At 54.8% G+C, this 11,778-nt stretch overlaps 1 protein-coding gene across 1 annotated transcript in view; it reads left to right on the top strand.

The window, feature by feature from the left end:
• Positions 1-494: 494 nt before the first annotated feature.
• LOC136590897 (abl interactor 1-like) overlaps positions 495-11,778 on the top strand; it is a 31,147-nt gene continuing 19,863 nt past the window's right edge. Inside the window, exon 1 of the mRNA XM_066588417.1 lies at positions 495-711. Coding sequence (XP_066444514.1) covers positions 595-711 — 117 coding nt within the window. The 5' untranslated portion in view covers positions 495-594. The remainder of the gene's footprint in view (positions 712-11,778) is intronic.

The following is an 11,778-nucleotide window of genomic DNA, read 5'->3' as shown; positions in this document are numbered from 1 at the left end:
TTCGCGATGCGATAAAAATGAGGCTCCATGGGGAAACGTGGGAGATTAAAAAAAATTCAAAACACAGAAAGATTTTATTCTCTCGCAACATCGCAGGAGCGAAAACACCGCAAATGTGAAGGGAACCATCGAAAAACATTCCTTTCATAATTCTGCGTTTTCACTCCCTCCTGCGTCGCACGAAGATCGTGCACTTTTATCGCCAGTGTGAAGGCGCCCTCAGGATTTTTTATACGTTTTTTAGTACATTATACGGTACATTAAATGGAACATCTTTAAAATACGACGCGCCCCGTAAAAATCAACAGCGACAAAAAAATAAGAGTTATGATTCTTGAAAGTGGGGAGGAGAAGCCAAAAAACATTAAAAAAGGAATCATCTTTGTATTTTACAAACACAATATACGGATAAAAGAAAGAAAAGAACTACAAGTCCCGTCGTCCTTTGCGCGGAGTACGGAAGCCGTCGAGGGCGTGTGGCCAGGCGGGGCGAGATGAAAGCGAGGCTGGGAATCCCAGAATAGCAGGCGGGCGGGTCCGGGCTCAGCTGTCTCCTCGGCTGGACGAGGAAGAGATGCGCAGGGCGGTGATAAGATGGCAGAGCTGCAGATGTTGTTAGAGGAGGAGATCCCTGCCGGCAAGCGGGCGCTGATCGAGAGCTACCAGAACCTCACCCGAGTGGCGGACTACTGCGAGAGCAACTACATCCAGGTGACGGCGGCGGCGGGGGGCGCTCGCGCTACAGGAAGTGGGGCTGCTGCTGCTGCTGCTGGCGGCGGCGGCCGCCGCTCCATGCCGTGGAAATCTCTTGTTTCTCGTCCCCTCCCGCGTTCTCCGTGGTGCGGGCGGGCGGATGCTGGGTGTGCCGTGTGGTGACTCACCCCGGGGTGCCCTCCATGCCAGGCGTTGTGCCCGGTGCCAGCCTGTAATGTGTGGCTCCTCCATGCCAGCTGCTGGTTGTGTTGTCATGGGGTGCTGGTGCCCATGTCACCCGTTGATCTGCCCGTCTCTGAGCTGGTCATGTGCCTGCGGGCGCCCGTAGCCTCTGTGCCCGTGACTGCGGCTCGCGAATACGAAGAATTAAACGTATAGTTGGCCGTTTGTTTATGTTTGCACAATAATACTGGCAGCGCGCCCGTCCCGCTGCGCCGCCGCTCTGCGGACGCAAGAAAATCGCAATGAATGCACCTCAGTGCTGTTTACGTTTCCAGTGGCGGCGATAGTACGGCTTCCGTGGGCGCACTATGCGCCAAATATGTGAACCAGCCTTGTCGCCTACGAAGTGTGACCCTCGTCGCCGGAGGGCTCGGAAGCTGTTGTTTGGGGGTCTTGTTTTTCTACTGCACATGTGTTGCAGAGGGTGCGTAACGCGAATCTAGCGGTCGTGGGCGAATACGGCGTCAAACTTGTAGATTATTATTATTATATATTTTTTTAGATTTGCCGCTGTCTTCTGATCGCCGTGACTACTTGTTTTTTCCATCTCTAGTTGTGCGCAGCTCGCCTTTTGCGGGACGTCCTGGGAACCATTTTGGAGTTCGCACAACTTTTTGATCGATTTGTTCTAAAATTTTACTTTGAGTCGGGTGATCAAAAAAAGTGCCGTCCGGCGCCGCGTATCTTTTTCTCTACCGCCGTTTGCAGTCCGGGACGGATATTGTTCCCTCAGTCAGATGTTTCCGGCGCGGCGGCGCTGAATGTCTGTCTTTACGTTTTATCGCCTCATATCTTCAGTAACTGATATATAATTTTTTTTCTTTGTTTTTTGTCCCCCAGGGGGCCCTGAGCTCGGGGTCCTCTGATCACTTCTGCTGCGACCTTACAAGCGATCAGCCAATACCACGTTAGGGGTCTTCAGAAGGCCCCAGGCTGCCATGGCAACGAAACAGCAGCCTCCCCAACCCCCCCAAACCGATCGTGTGACGTGAATGCCGCCGTCAGTGGCGTCTACAGGGTTAATATCTGTGATCAGCGTGATTCCGATGGGTATCGGCCCGCCCCACGTTGTATGGAGCCTGTTCAGCTCCTGATCCCCCTCTGGACAGACCCCCGGACCGGCAGGACGTAACACTGCATCCTGTCATTAAGGGGTTAACGCCGCGAACTGCCATGTTTGTTTTAAAAAACAAAAATAAATAATTCCTGCTCATCTGTCGCTTCGACCCTTGAAATTAAAGGGTTAAAACCCGCCACAGATCCGCTCTTTGCCGCAGTGGGCGGCGCCGTGTGATGGCGGCCTAACGGCTCTGCGCCTTATTCAGTCTGGAAAGAATTACGTAAATAAAATCCGCCTGAGCGCCTCGGCCGTTAACTGGCTGACGGACCTTCAGCGGTCACCGCGTCCGAGCGCCGCCTCTCTGTTCACGGGGTGGTGAATGTGGCCCCGCGTCCTGCGTAAACTGATGTGACGCCATGAGGGGGCGGTGGGCGTATGATCTGCGCTTGTTCTTCTCTGCCGTCTCAGGATGCCGCCCTTGTGTGATTGGACAGCGCTGATCATGTGAGCACCACTGCCCAATAGTACAATGGTGGTCCAAGGCGATGACCACACGCGGTGGTTTTGCCGCAGATTCTCCGTGCGGACGATCCGCGAGATTTACAGCCGCAGCGAAGTGGATGAGACTCAACATCTTGTCCAGACGATGCGAAAAAATCTGCACAAAACCTGCGGGGAAAAGCGTCCCGCGGCGCGGATGTGAAAGCCACTGCGTGTCGCTTTAAAGCCGCTGCGCCGCAGATTCTACCTCTGAGCGAGGGATGAATGGCGCACGAGAATCCGCTTTAATCTCACTGAACGGCGCGGCTTTTGATGCGGTTTCTTCGCTGCAGACGTTGCGCAACAAATTGTCCGATCCGTCCGCTGAGCCAAACAATAACGTCAGAACCGCGCAGACCTCATCCAGGCGGCGGTCACACAGGCGAGCTTCTCGCGCAAAAGTCGCAGTGAAGTTAGCCGCTTGTTCTCAGTTTACGCTGTGATTTCTCTCTCCTTCAGGATGGAGCGGCCGCCATTCTTCTGCGAGTCCTATTTTCAGTTGGCGAGAAAGGAAAAGCGCATCACATGACCCGCGAGCGCCGCGCCTTTTTACATTTTTTGCCTATTGAATACTCGGGATATTCGCAGGTTACACAACGAGATTTTCGCACAAATCGCAGTGAACATCACAATGTTAGGAGCGCAATTGCGGTCTGAGTTTCTTGCAAAGATATTCCGCCGCCCGTGTGCGAGCGGCGACTATCATGGGGTCCGGCGTTTGAACCAGCGCTTATCCCCCTTATGAACCAGCGCTGCAACGGTGCGTCGTTTTGTCCGGAATCTTCTGCTGGCTCTGCGCCGGAGACTGACGTCGTATTTTGCACACGTGTGAGTCAACTGGGTATGAGGGAGTCTGAAGGGCGGCTGCCATCTTGGAACCCGGAATTGGCAAAGTGAATGGCAGAGAGCAACGGGTGCAGGAAATATCGCCCCCTGGTGCTGGGACAGATCACTGTCCTGGCAGCAGAGGCTTCCTGCAAGAAAACCTTTTTTATGATATTTTCCTCTGTACCCCACGGGGGACGCGAACCGGCAGTGCTGTGATCACACTGGTAATACTTGTGTACTGCAGTGCATTATCGCTTACAATGGCGATCTCGGGCCATGACCGTCCTGGACGCCATCGTCTGGTATCCGGTTGCCATTGCAACCCCTCGACCCTCTACGGTTACATGGCGGAGGGCTGATGACGTCACGGGTGGGCGCTCTCCCTCTGTGAATCCTTCACATGCAGCAGTTAACATGATTGTGTCATGTAAGGGGTTAACAGCAGAGATGGGTGTTGTCACCGATCCGCTCTGTTAGTCATAGCCGGCTACCACCGCGAATGGTGCGCTGCTTCGCAGCCGGCGCCACCCATAGGATGCAAGTATATGTCCATGTGCGTAAGCTGCAGCCCAGCCAGCATGTATATTTACGTCCTGTGGCGGGAAGGGGTTAAAAAGTGGTTTTACTGTTGATTACCTACCTTAGGGTAGATTACCAATACGTACCCCCCACCCCCCACCCCGCCTCCACGATCAGCTAATTCCTGGCACCGCGGACTGCGCAGGAAGCAGATTGCGCCATCTGACCTCCAGCGGCCCGGGCTGGTATTGCAGTGTATTTGGTGGGAGCTGCACTTGCAGTACCTACCGGGCAGCTCGTACCGCTTCCGGTGCGTTCCATAGTGCTGCGAGTTGATTGGTGGGGGTCCCGAGCGGCGGACCCCAGCTGACTGACTATTGTTGTGCAGACACACGCTTTAGCGGAGAACGGGCGGTCTTTAACCCCTTGCAGCACTGATTCGCTGCCAGCAGGACTGCTCATCAATAGTTGATCTGCGAGGTGTCCCGCCTGGGACCCTCGTTGATCAGCTGCTCGGGGTCAGAGCTGAAAGTGCAGCTAACCTCAGTGAGCGCTATAACTTCTAGTGCACTTCTGGCTCCGCCCCCAATGCGAACAGAGCCGTCAGCAGCCCGCTATAGTGAGGGCGAGGACTGAGATCAGCTGACCGCCGGGGGGCCCAAGCAATGGATCCCCACTGATCAACTACTCATGGCCTAGCCTGAGACCAGATCGTCATAACCGCAAGGGGTTAAATACCTGGCATATCCCTTTAAGTTATTTTCTTCCAGGGAAACATTGAAATACGCCTTTTTAATACTTTATACGCGACTGCGCAGAATATTCGGTAACCTGTCCCCGCGCCGTTCTCACGCTGCCAGGTTGGAGGCGCTCTCCTGTCCTGCCTTGTGGTTCCTTCTCCTCGTCTTGGAGCGCAGCTCTTGAGCAGCGTCGCCTCCTTCGGACGGCGAATCTTGTACTTGAGCAGTAATCTGGAGGCGGCGGAGGAGCGCGTCCGTGACCTCATGCTGGCGCGGTGACCAACAGCTGCACGGACGGGCGATGGACACTTGGAACGAAACGGCTGTTCTGTTCCCTTCTGACTCCCACAACGGCTGCCTGGGAAGTTATGGGGGGCTCCGGCTGCTTGGGGGCTCAGAGCTGCAGGAGATCAACGGATTAGAAGCAGATTTGCTATTGAGGAGGTGCTCTAGAGGGGTTCTGGATCCTCAGGGTGGGTCATCAGTGGTTGGCCAGTGGGGTCGGCTACTCTGGGCAAATTTCAGTAGGACAGACCTGGAAGCAGACAGCGCTGTCCGTAGTACAGTGGCCCGGGCTGGCATTGCATTGAGCTGTGGGAACTGTGCCTGCAATGCCAACGCTGGCCACTGCACCACGGACAGCGCTGTCTGCAGTGACTGTGGGCCCATTGAGCCGCTGACCGTGGGGGTCCACCACTTGGGATCCCCACAATCAGTTGAGGAGAGGACATGTTTGGTTTATAAATACGGACAAAAATAAGGTGGCGTAAAACAGAGACCCCCGTGTGAATGAGTCCCCCGGACCCTGCAGCTGCTAGGACTGGCCAGTGCTGCGGCTGCATCAGGTAGTCGTAGGAGCGCTGCCGCCATCTCTGTCCGTGGTTGGAGTGTCGCTTCTATGTGACTATGCCCGTATGGCGTTGGTCGGCCGCTCAGCTCTTGGTCTCCGCGATCAGCGGTTGCTCGCTATCAGCCTATCATGGACATCGAGCCGTGGAACAACGATCGGGCGAACATCATCGCCAAGCTGCCGGTTGTATAAATGTCCTTCAGGCCGGACGCCGCAGACTTGGTGCAGATCCTCAAATAGTCTTTCTTATGAATGGGATTAGGATAAATTTGCGCATTCTGTAAAACCGCCGTCATTTCTATTTTTTGGCTGACACCAGCTAACAATAACCTACCATCGTACTGCAGCCTGCAAGTTTCTTTCACATCATTGCGTATTTCCTGATGTTTTCCGCAGTCGCGACGCACATTATTCATCGGGACGTTTCCAGATCTGCCGCCCTCGCGCCGTCCATCAACGCTACTTCCTCAGTCGCTGCACTGTTTTGCATCAGCGGTGCCCCCGGTCGCTTGTGCCAACTGGTGGTGCCACTGGGGGTGACGCTCTTCAGCAGGGGGAGGGGCTGCGGATACAGAGCCGGTCGGCAACCTGTTACTTCACAGTGCATATATAGCGCCAACATGCTCCACAGCGCTGTACAGACACGGGCGCCAGTCGCACTAAAGCTCGACCGCAGGAGCTTGCAATCTAACTTCCCAGGAAGTCAAGTGACCTGCTGCCCACGGTGCCACCCACTGAGCCGCCATATGCCCGTGTGCTTTCACCCGCAGGCATCGGCTGGATCGCAGCCGTGTTTATGGGTTCGTACGGCGGTTTTTGTATCCGTTGGAGATTTACGGTTTTATGCTGTTAGACGTATGAACCTACTCTGACGTAATCCGTAAAAACGTATCGCAGCTTTAGGTTTTTGTGCTTCAACGGTTTTTTCTTCTCTACAGTCTACTGTGGCGCTAACTACATCGTGTGCGGCATTAGTCTACTTCATTTTACACGGGTGTCTTGTGGCGCGGTCCGCTGTCTCACGGTACGACTGACTGTAATATCGGATGCGCTTTTAGTTTCCGGATATTCTTATTTTTTTTCATAAACGTGTGGTGTTTAAATGAGAAGCTATACTGTGAATGGCGCTTCTGTCCGCGGCCGCACGTGTAAGACCTCGGTCAAGTGTGATTATACGTCACGGTATGAAAACACATTTTAACCCTTTCCAATCCACTGTCTGACGTCTGAAGACATTATGATTTAAGGCAGTACAGCTCCGATGTTGGAAGACATCCATCAGGGTTCTCTTACTGTATACTGCCAGCCTCTCTGCTGTCGGAGCCTATCCAACGTGTCACCTCATGCAGTACTGGCTTTAGCCAGCAGATAGCGCTGTTGTATAACGGCAGGAAAACAGTAAGCCGCCTAGGAAAACCAGGATACAAATTGGGTTGGAAAGGGTTAAGGCCTCATGTCCACGGGGAAAATCAGATCCGCTGCAGATTCTCCATGTAGAATCTGCAGCGGGTCCCTCCTGCCCCGCGGACATGAGCGCCGAAAATAAGAATTTAAAAGTATTTACCATCCGGCGCGGGCGGCGAAGCTCTGCTCTTCCTCACGGCCGGATCTTCATTTTCGGCCGGCGGATGAATTCCTGACGCCGGCGGCACGTCGCCGGCACGTCGCCGACGTGCTGCGCGCATGCGCCGGGCACATCCGCCGAGCCGAAGCAAGGAAGATGCGGCCGTGAGGAACAGCTGACCTTCCCCGCCCGCGCCGGATGGTAAATACTTTAAATTCCTATTTTAGGTCTCCCGCGGATCCGGACGGCTTCCATAGGCTTCAATAGAAGCCCGCGGGAGCCGTCCCCGCGGGAGACCCGCACGAAAATGGAGCATGGTCCGGATTTTTCCATGCTCTATTTTTTTTTAAATCCCTTTTATTGACGATCCGCGGGTATTTATCTACCCGCGGGTGGTCAATGCATCCCTATGGGATGCGGATCCGCATGCGGGATATCCGCTGCGGATCTTAAATCATATTTTGCCCGTGGACATGAGCCCTAAGAAGTGGTGAATCCCCCCGGGGACTGCTGCTCGAAGTTTGGGTCAGGAAACCTGCGTCCGGAGCAGAACGCTCGTCTGTAGTAAGGGCGTACAAGACCAGGATGTTGGGGCAGGTGACCCGCAGCCGATCACCTCTGTGAAGTCAGCACCCCATCTTTCAAAAAAGTACTTTTTTTTTTTTTTTTTTGCTTAATTCGATAGAACTAATTTTAAAATTAATAGGGAACTCCAGAACTCATTAAAAAAATTACTTTTTTGAAAGATGTGGTGCTGACTTCACAGAGGGCGGCCGATCTTGTGGCTCGCGGCCGATCTTGTGGCTCGCGGCCGATCTTGTGGGCTCGCGGCCGATCTTGTGGGCTCGCGGCCGATCTTGTGGGCTCGCGGCCGATCTTGTGGGCTCGCGGCCGATCTTGTGGGCTCGCGGCCGATCTTGTGGGCTCGCGGCCGATCTTGTGGGCTCGCGGCCGATCTTGTGGGCTCGCGGCCGATCTTGTGGGCTCGCGGCCGATCTTGTGGGCTCGCGGCCGATCTTGTGGGCTCGCGGCCGATCTTGTGGGCTCGCGGCCGATCTTGTGGGCTCGCGGCCGATCTTGTGGGCTCGCGGCCGATCTTGTGGGCTCGCGGCCGATCTTGTGGGCTCGCGGCCGATCTTGTGGGCTCGCGGCCGATCTTGTGGGCTCGCGGCCGATCTTGTGGGCTCGCGGCCGATCTTGTGGCTCGCGCGGAAGAGCTGAAAGGGTCATGCAGCACTAGAATGTGGGGTGTAAAGCCGATGACCCCCGCTGCCAGCGGATGACTATTCAGGGAAGGCTGCGCTTGAATAAAAGGTCCGTGAAAACTAGAGCCGCTCTTACAGGTCATAAGGGGAGAGGGGGGGGACAGACTGTCGTATGTGATGCCCCCCAGACCAACACACCAGCAGGGGGTCATGAAGTTCTTTATCAGGTTTCCACTTCTGGCTGATATCCACAATGGCGGCCTCTATGACTCCCATAGCATCGCAGGGCTCCCTTTTTCCCGTATCGCTAGATTCGCACTCCTGTTGCTGGGAACACTGACCATTTCTCCTTGCTGTAATGGCGGTCGTGTTCTTGTCTCCGGTCAGGCTGGATGACGTCTGATGTGACCGCATGACATTACAGCTCCCGAGGGAATCGGCATCCAGCTTTCCTGGAACCCTGAACGGCAAACTTCCCTGCGATCAGTCGTCGCTCCCAGAACGGCGCGGATCTATCGCTTGTACGGGGAGCCGTGGGGATTTACCCGTTTAGGAGTCATGAAGGCGGCCATGTTGGATGTAACCCAGCTTTCCCAGCAGCACCTGTATGGTCGCTGCACACGCCTGTTGAACGCCCCGCCGCCTCCTGGCCTCGTCTCTTCTGTACTAGTTTCACGGAGTGGAGAATCCAGTTCCTCAGCTCCGCCCACAATCTGCCATCAATAATCGCCTGTCTGGATTCCTCGCATTTCACACGGATTCCCCGGACGCTGCGGGGTAAAATCTGTTTCCTGAGCGAGGAGCTCATGAATATTGCATCTGCGAGACGTCTTCATTAGCGCCTGTTTACTTCTTCAGGAATAATGGCTGAGCGGCGAATGGGCTCCGCGTTCTCTTCTGCTCCGGCACAATGACTCCTATTGTTAGGTTCCGTCCCGCGCCATTGTCAGCGCTGGGCCTGCCGGCTGCGTTGTGCCATCTGCTGCGTCCTGCTGATTGGAGCCCATCGCCGTGACTTCTTCCAATTGCGACACGTTGTGACAACCGCTCTTCGTTTGCGTCTTGCGGAATATAGACCTCGCAAACTGCCTCCATCTTGGCACCTTCTATGCTGCAAAAAAAGGGCTTACACTCTTGAGTCCCCGAAAACGACATGGCGTGCGGCGCAGGCGAGCGTGATGCCGGGCCGTGAAACTTGGAACAGTATCGCACTCTAAACACGTGGTTACTTTGCGAGCGAAATGCGTTTTGCGAGGACAACTAATCGCATCGCGTACAAATCCGTGTCGCGCATGAAAAATTGTATTTTCCCTCCAGTACTTTTAACAGTAAAACTGCGTTTGCGTTCACGTGTTAAATTCCCCCGAGTGGAACGCGGCGACTTCAGTGCGTTTATTCACAATTGCGTAATTGTCACGTAAAACCCAGCACGTTGTTGGGCTGTAGAAGCGAATGGGATTGCGCAAATACTCACAAAACGTATTCACCGTGTGTGCGTGAAGAATGGGCTTTTGTGTGGGTTTTCTTTTTTTGGCGCACTTAATTACATAGCGCCTTCGCCTGCGAATACATTTGAAAAAAAGAATCTGTACTGCGCATGTCCGGCGTCAGCGGCTCGCCGCGACCCTCTGCGGTACAGAAGAGATCTAAAGTAAAGGGGTCCGCAGGGTCGCCGGCCGGATGCTACATACACATCTCTGCGTGTCCTAAAACCACAAGCCCTCAACGGGACCGTGGCACGATGTACGGTGCGGGAGGCGCGGGCGGGTAACTGCGGAGATGTAACGCTCGCCGATCCTCCCACAAGGATCAGAACTGCGGAGATGTAACGCGAGGCGTTCTTGCGCTCTCGGCTAAACGCACGTCGGTGTAAGTTCGTGGCCCGTGTGACGGGAGCCTCAGGTTGTCCTTCTGGTCGGGTCATGTGATCTCGCTGTCCATCCCGACCACGTGGACCCCGCCCCCCTCCGTCCCACAGAAGGGAATGGGGTGCAGGTTCTTCCTATGTGGATGTCGGCGGTCCCTGGGGAGTCCAGCAGTCGGACCCCACTAATCGGCCGTCCTCTTCCCACAGGCGACCTCTGTCCGCTTCCACGGACGCCTGTTATTATGGTTTTCCTGGTTTTGTAGAAATCTCCTGACTCCTTTTTAAGCGGAGGTGGCTGGATTGTCCGCTACATGTGACCGCCCCCTTACCGGGGAACCAATCAGAATTGAACATAGATTAAGATTGTTGCGGAGATGTCGGTAAATATCCTCCACGGGCGACCAGGAACTTTGGCGCTGCTGGAGCCCTTGTACCCGTTGAGCGCCACGCCAATCAGTCGGGGCACGAAGAGGCGGTTTGCTTACGATGTCGGGACTTCTTGAGGCTTATCAGCCGGCGTCCGAGCTTACGGACTCTGCGACCGTCTGCCGGCTCCCTCTTCTGTCAGGCCGGCCGCCCCCACGTGCTTCCGCTGAGCGCACCCTGTCATTTACTGGGCTGTGATTTGGGTAACGTCGGCTGCCGCCGTGTAGGAGATGAAAGCTGGCATGTGCGGCGCTCCGCCCGGCACGGACTGCGCTCCCTGTAATTATATCGCAGCCTCCGTTCTGCCGCGGGCGTTTCCATCCCTGCCTACATGATTAGTCGTGCTCTGCCCAGGCAGATGGCATCACGGGGGTCCCGGACCACCTGTGCGCCTCCGTGGATGGGAAACACTTTAACGATCGTATTATCGAATTACGGAAATGGCGAATCGGAAATGCGCCCAGATGAGTTGCCGCTTAAGTAAACGAACGGAACGGCAGAGAATTGTAGGCTCCCTGCTGTCGCCCATCATGAGGCGCAGACAATCTGTTCGCCGTATGGGCGGGCTGTCGTGTCTGTAGAACGGTTTGCTCTGATTGGCGAGGGCGGTCTTGTCAATGCAGATAAAAACCATATATTGTGCGACACACGAAGGGCGACATGCCGATACAAGGTTCCTACAATGGCGTAGTCAGTCCGCTTATGTGCCGCACGTACGAACAGATGCCAAGCGCGGCGCCGTTAGATCGTGTTCACACGGATTTGATGAAGCTGCAGTATATTCGAGGCAGATCTCCATAACGTCATTGGCGCATCGCCTTCTAAAGAAATGCGTCTGATCGTAGCTGCTTCTTGCCGCAGTTTCAATGTCTGATCTGCATACGGATCTGCGGCAGCGAACTATCCATATCAGAGCTTCGGTGCACCGACTCCTGTCCGTGGATACATACTGAAACCGCCGTTCGCGCAATGATCTATGGCTGTATCACACGGAGAAGAGCGTATCCGAGACCTGGACTGATATCGCACTGGTCAATATCGCACTGGTCAATATCGCACTGGTCAATATCGCACTGGTCAATATCGCACTGGTCATTTGTTTTCTGTAGTGGGAAAAAAAACCCACATCGCGCTCGCGTGTAAACCGCGTCTACAGGAGTGCGTTAACACTTTTTTTCTGGCGGTGACGCCAGAACGGGAGCCACTCAGGTATTCGTCAGTCCTATGGAAGTAAATGGAGCGC

Source organism: Eleutherodactylus coqui, unplaced genomic scaffold (assembly GCF_035609145.1).
Source record: "Eleutherodactylus coqui strain aEleCoq1 unplaced genomic scaffold, aEleCoq1.hap1 HAP1_SCAFFOLD_53, whole genome shotgun sequence".
Taxonomy (NCBI): domain Eukaryota; kingdom Metazoa; phylum Chordata; class Amphibia; order Anura; family Eleutherodactylidae; genus Eleutherodactylus; species Eleutherodactylus coqui.
The sequence above is the reverse complement of the archived record's forward strand: the minus strand, read 5'-3'. Positions and strand labels throughout refer to the sequence as shown.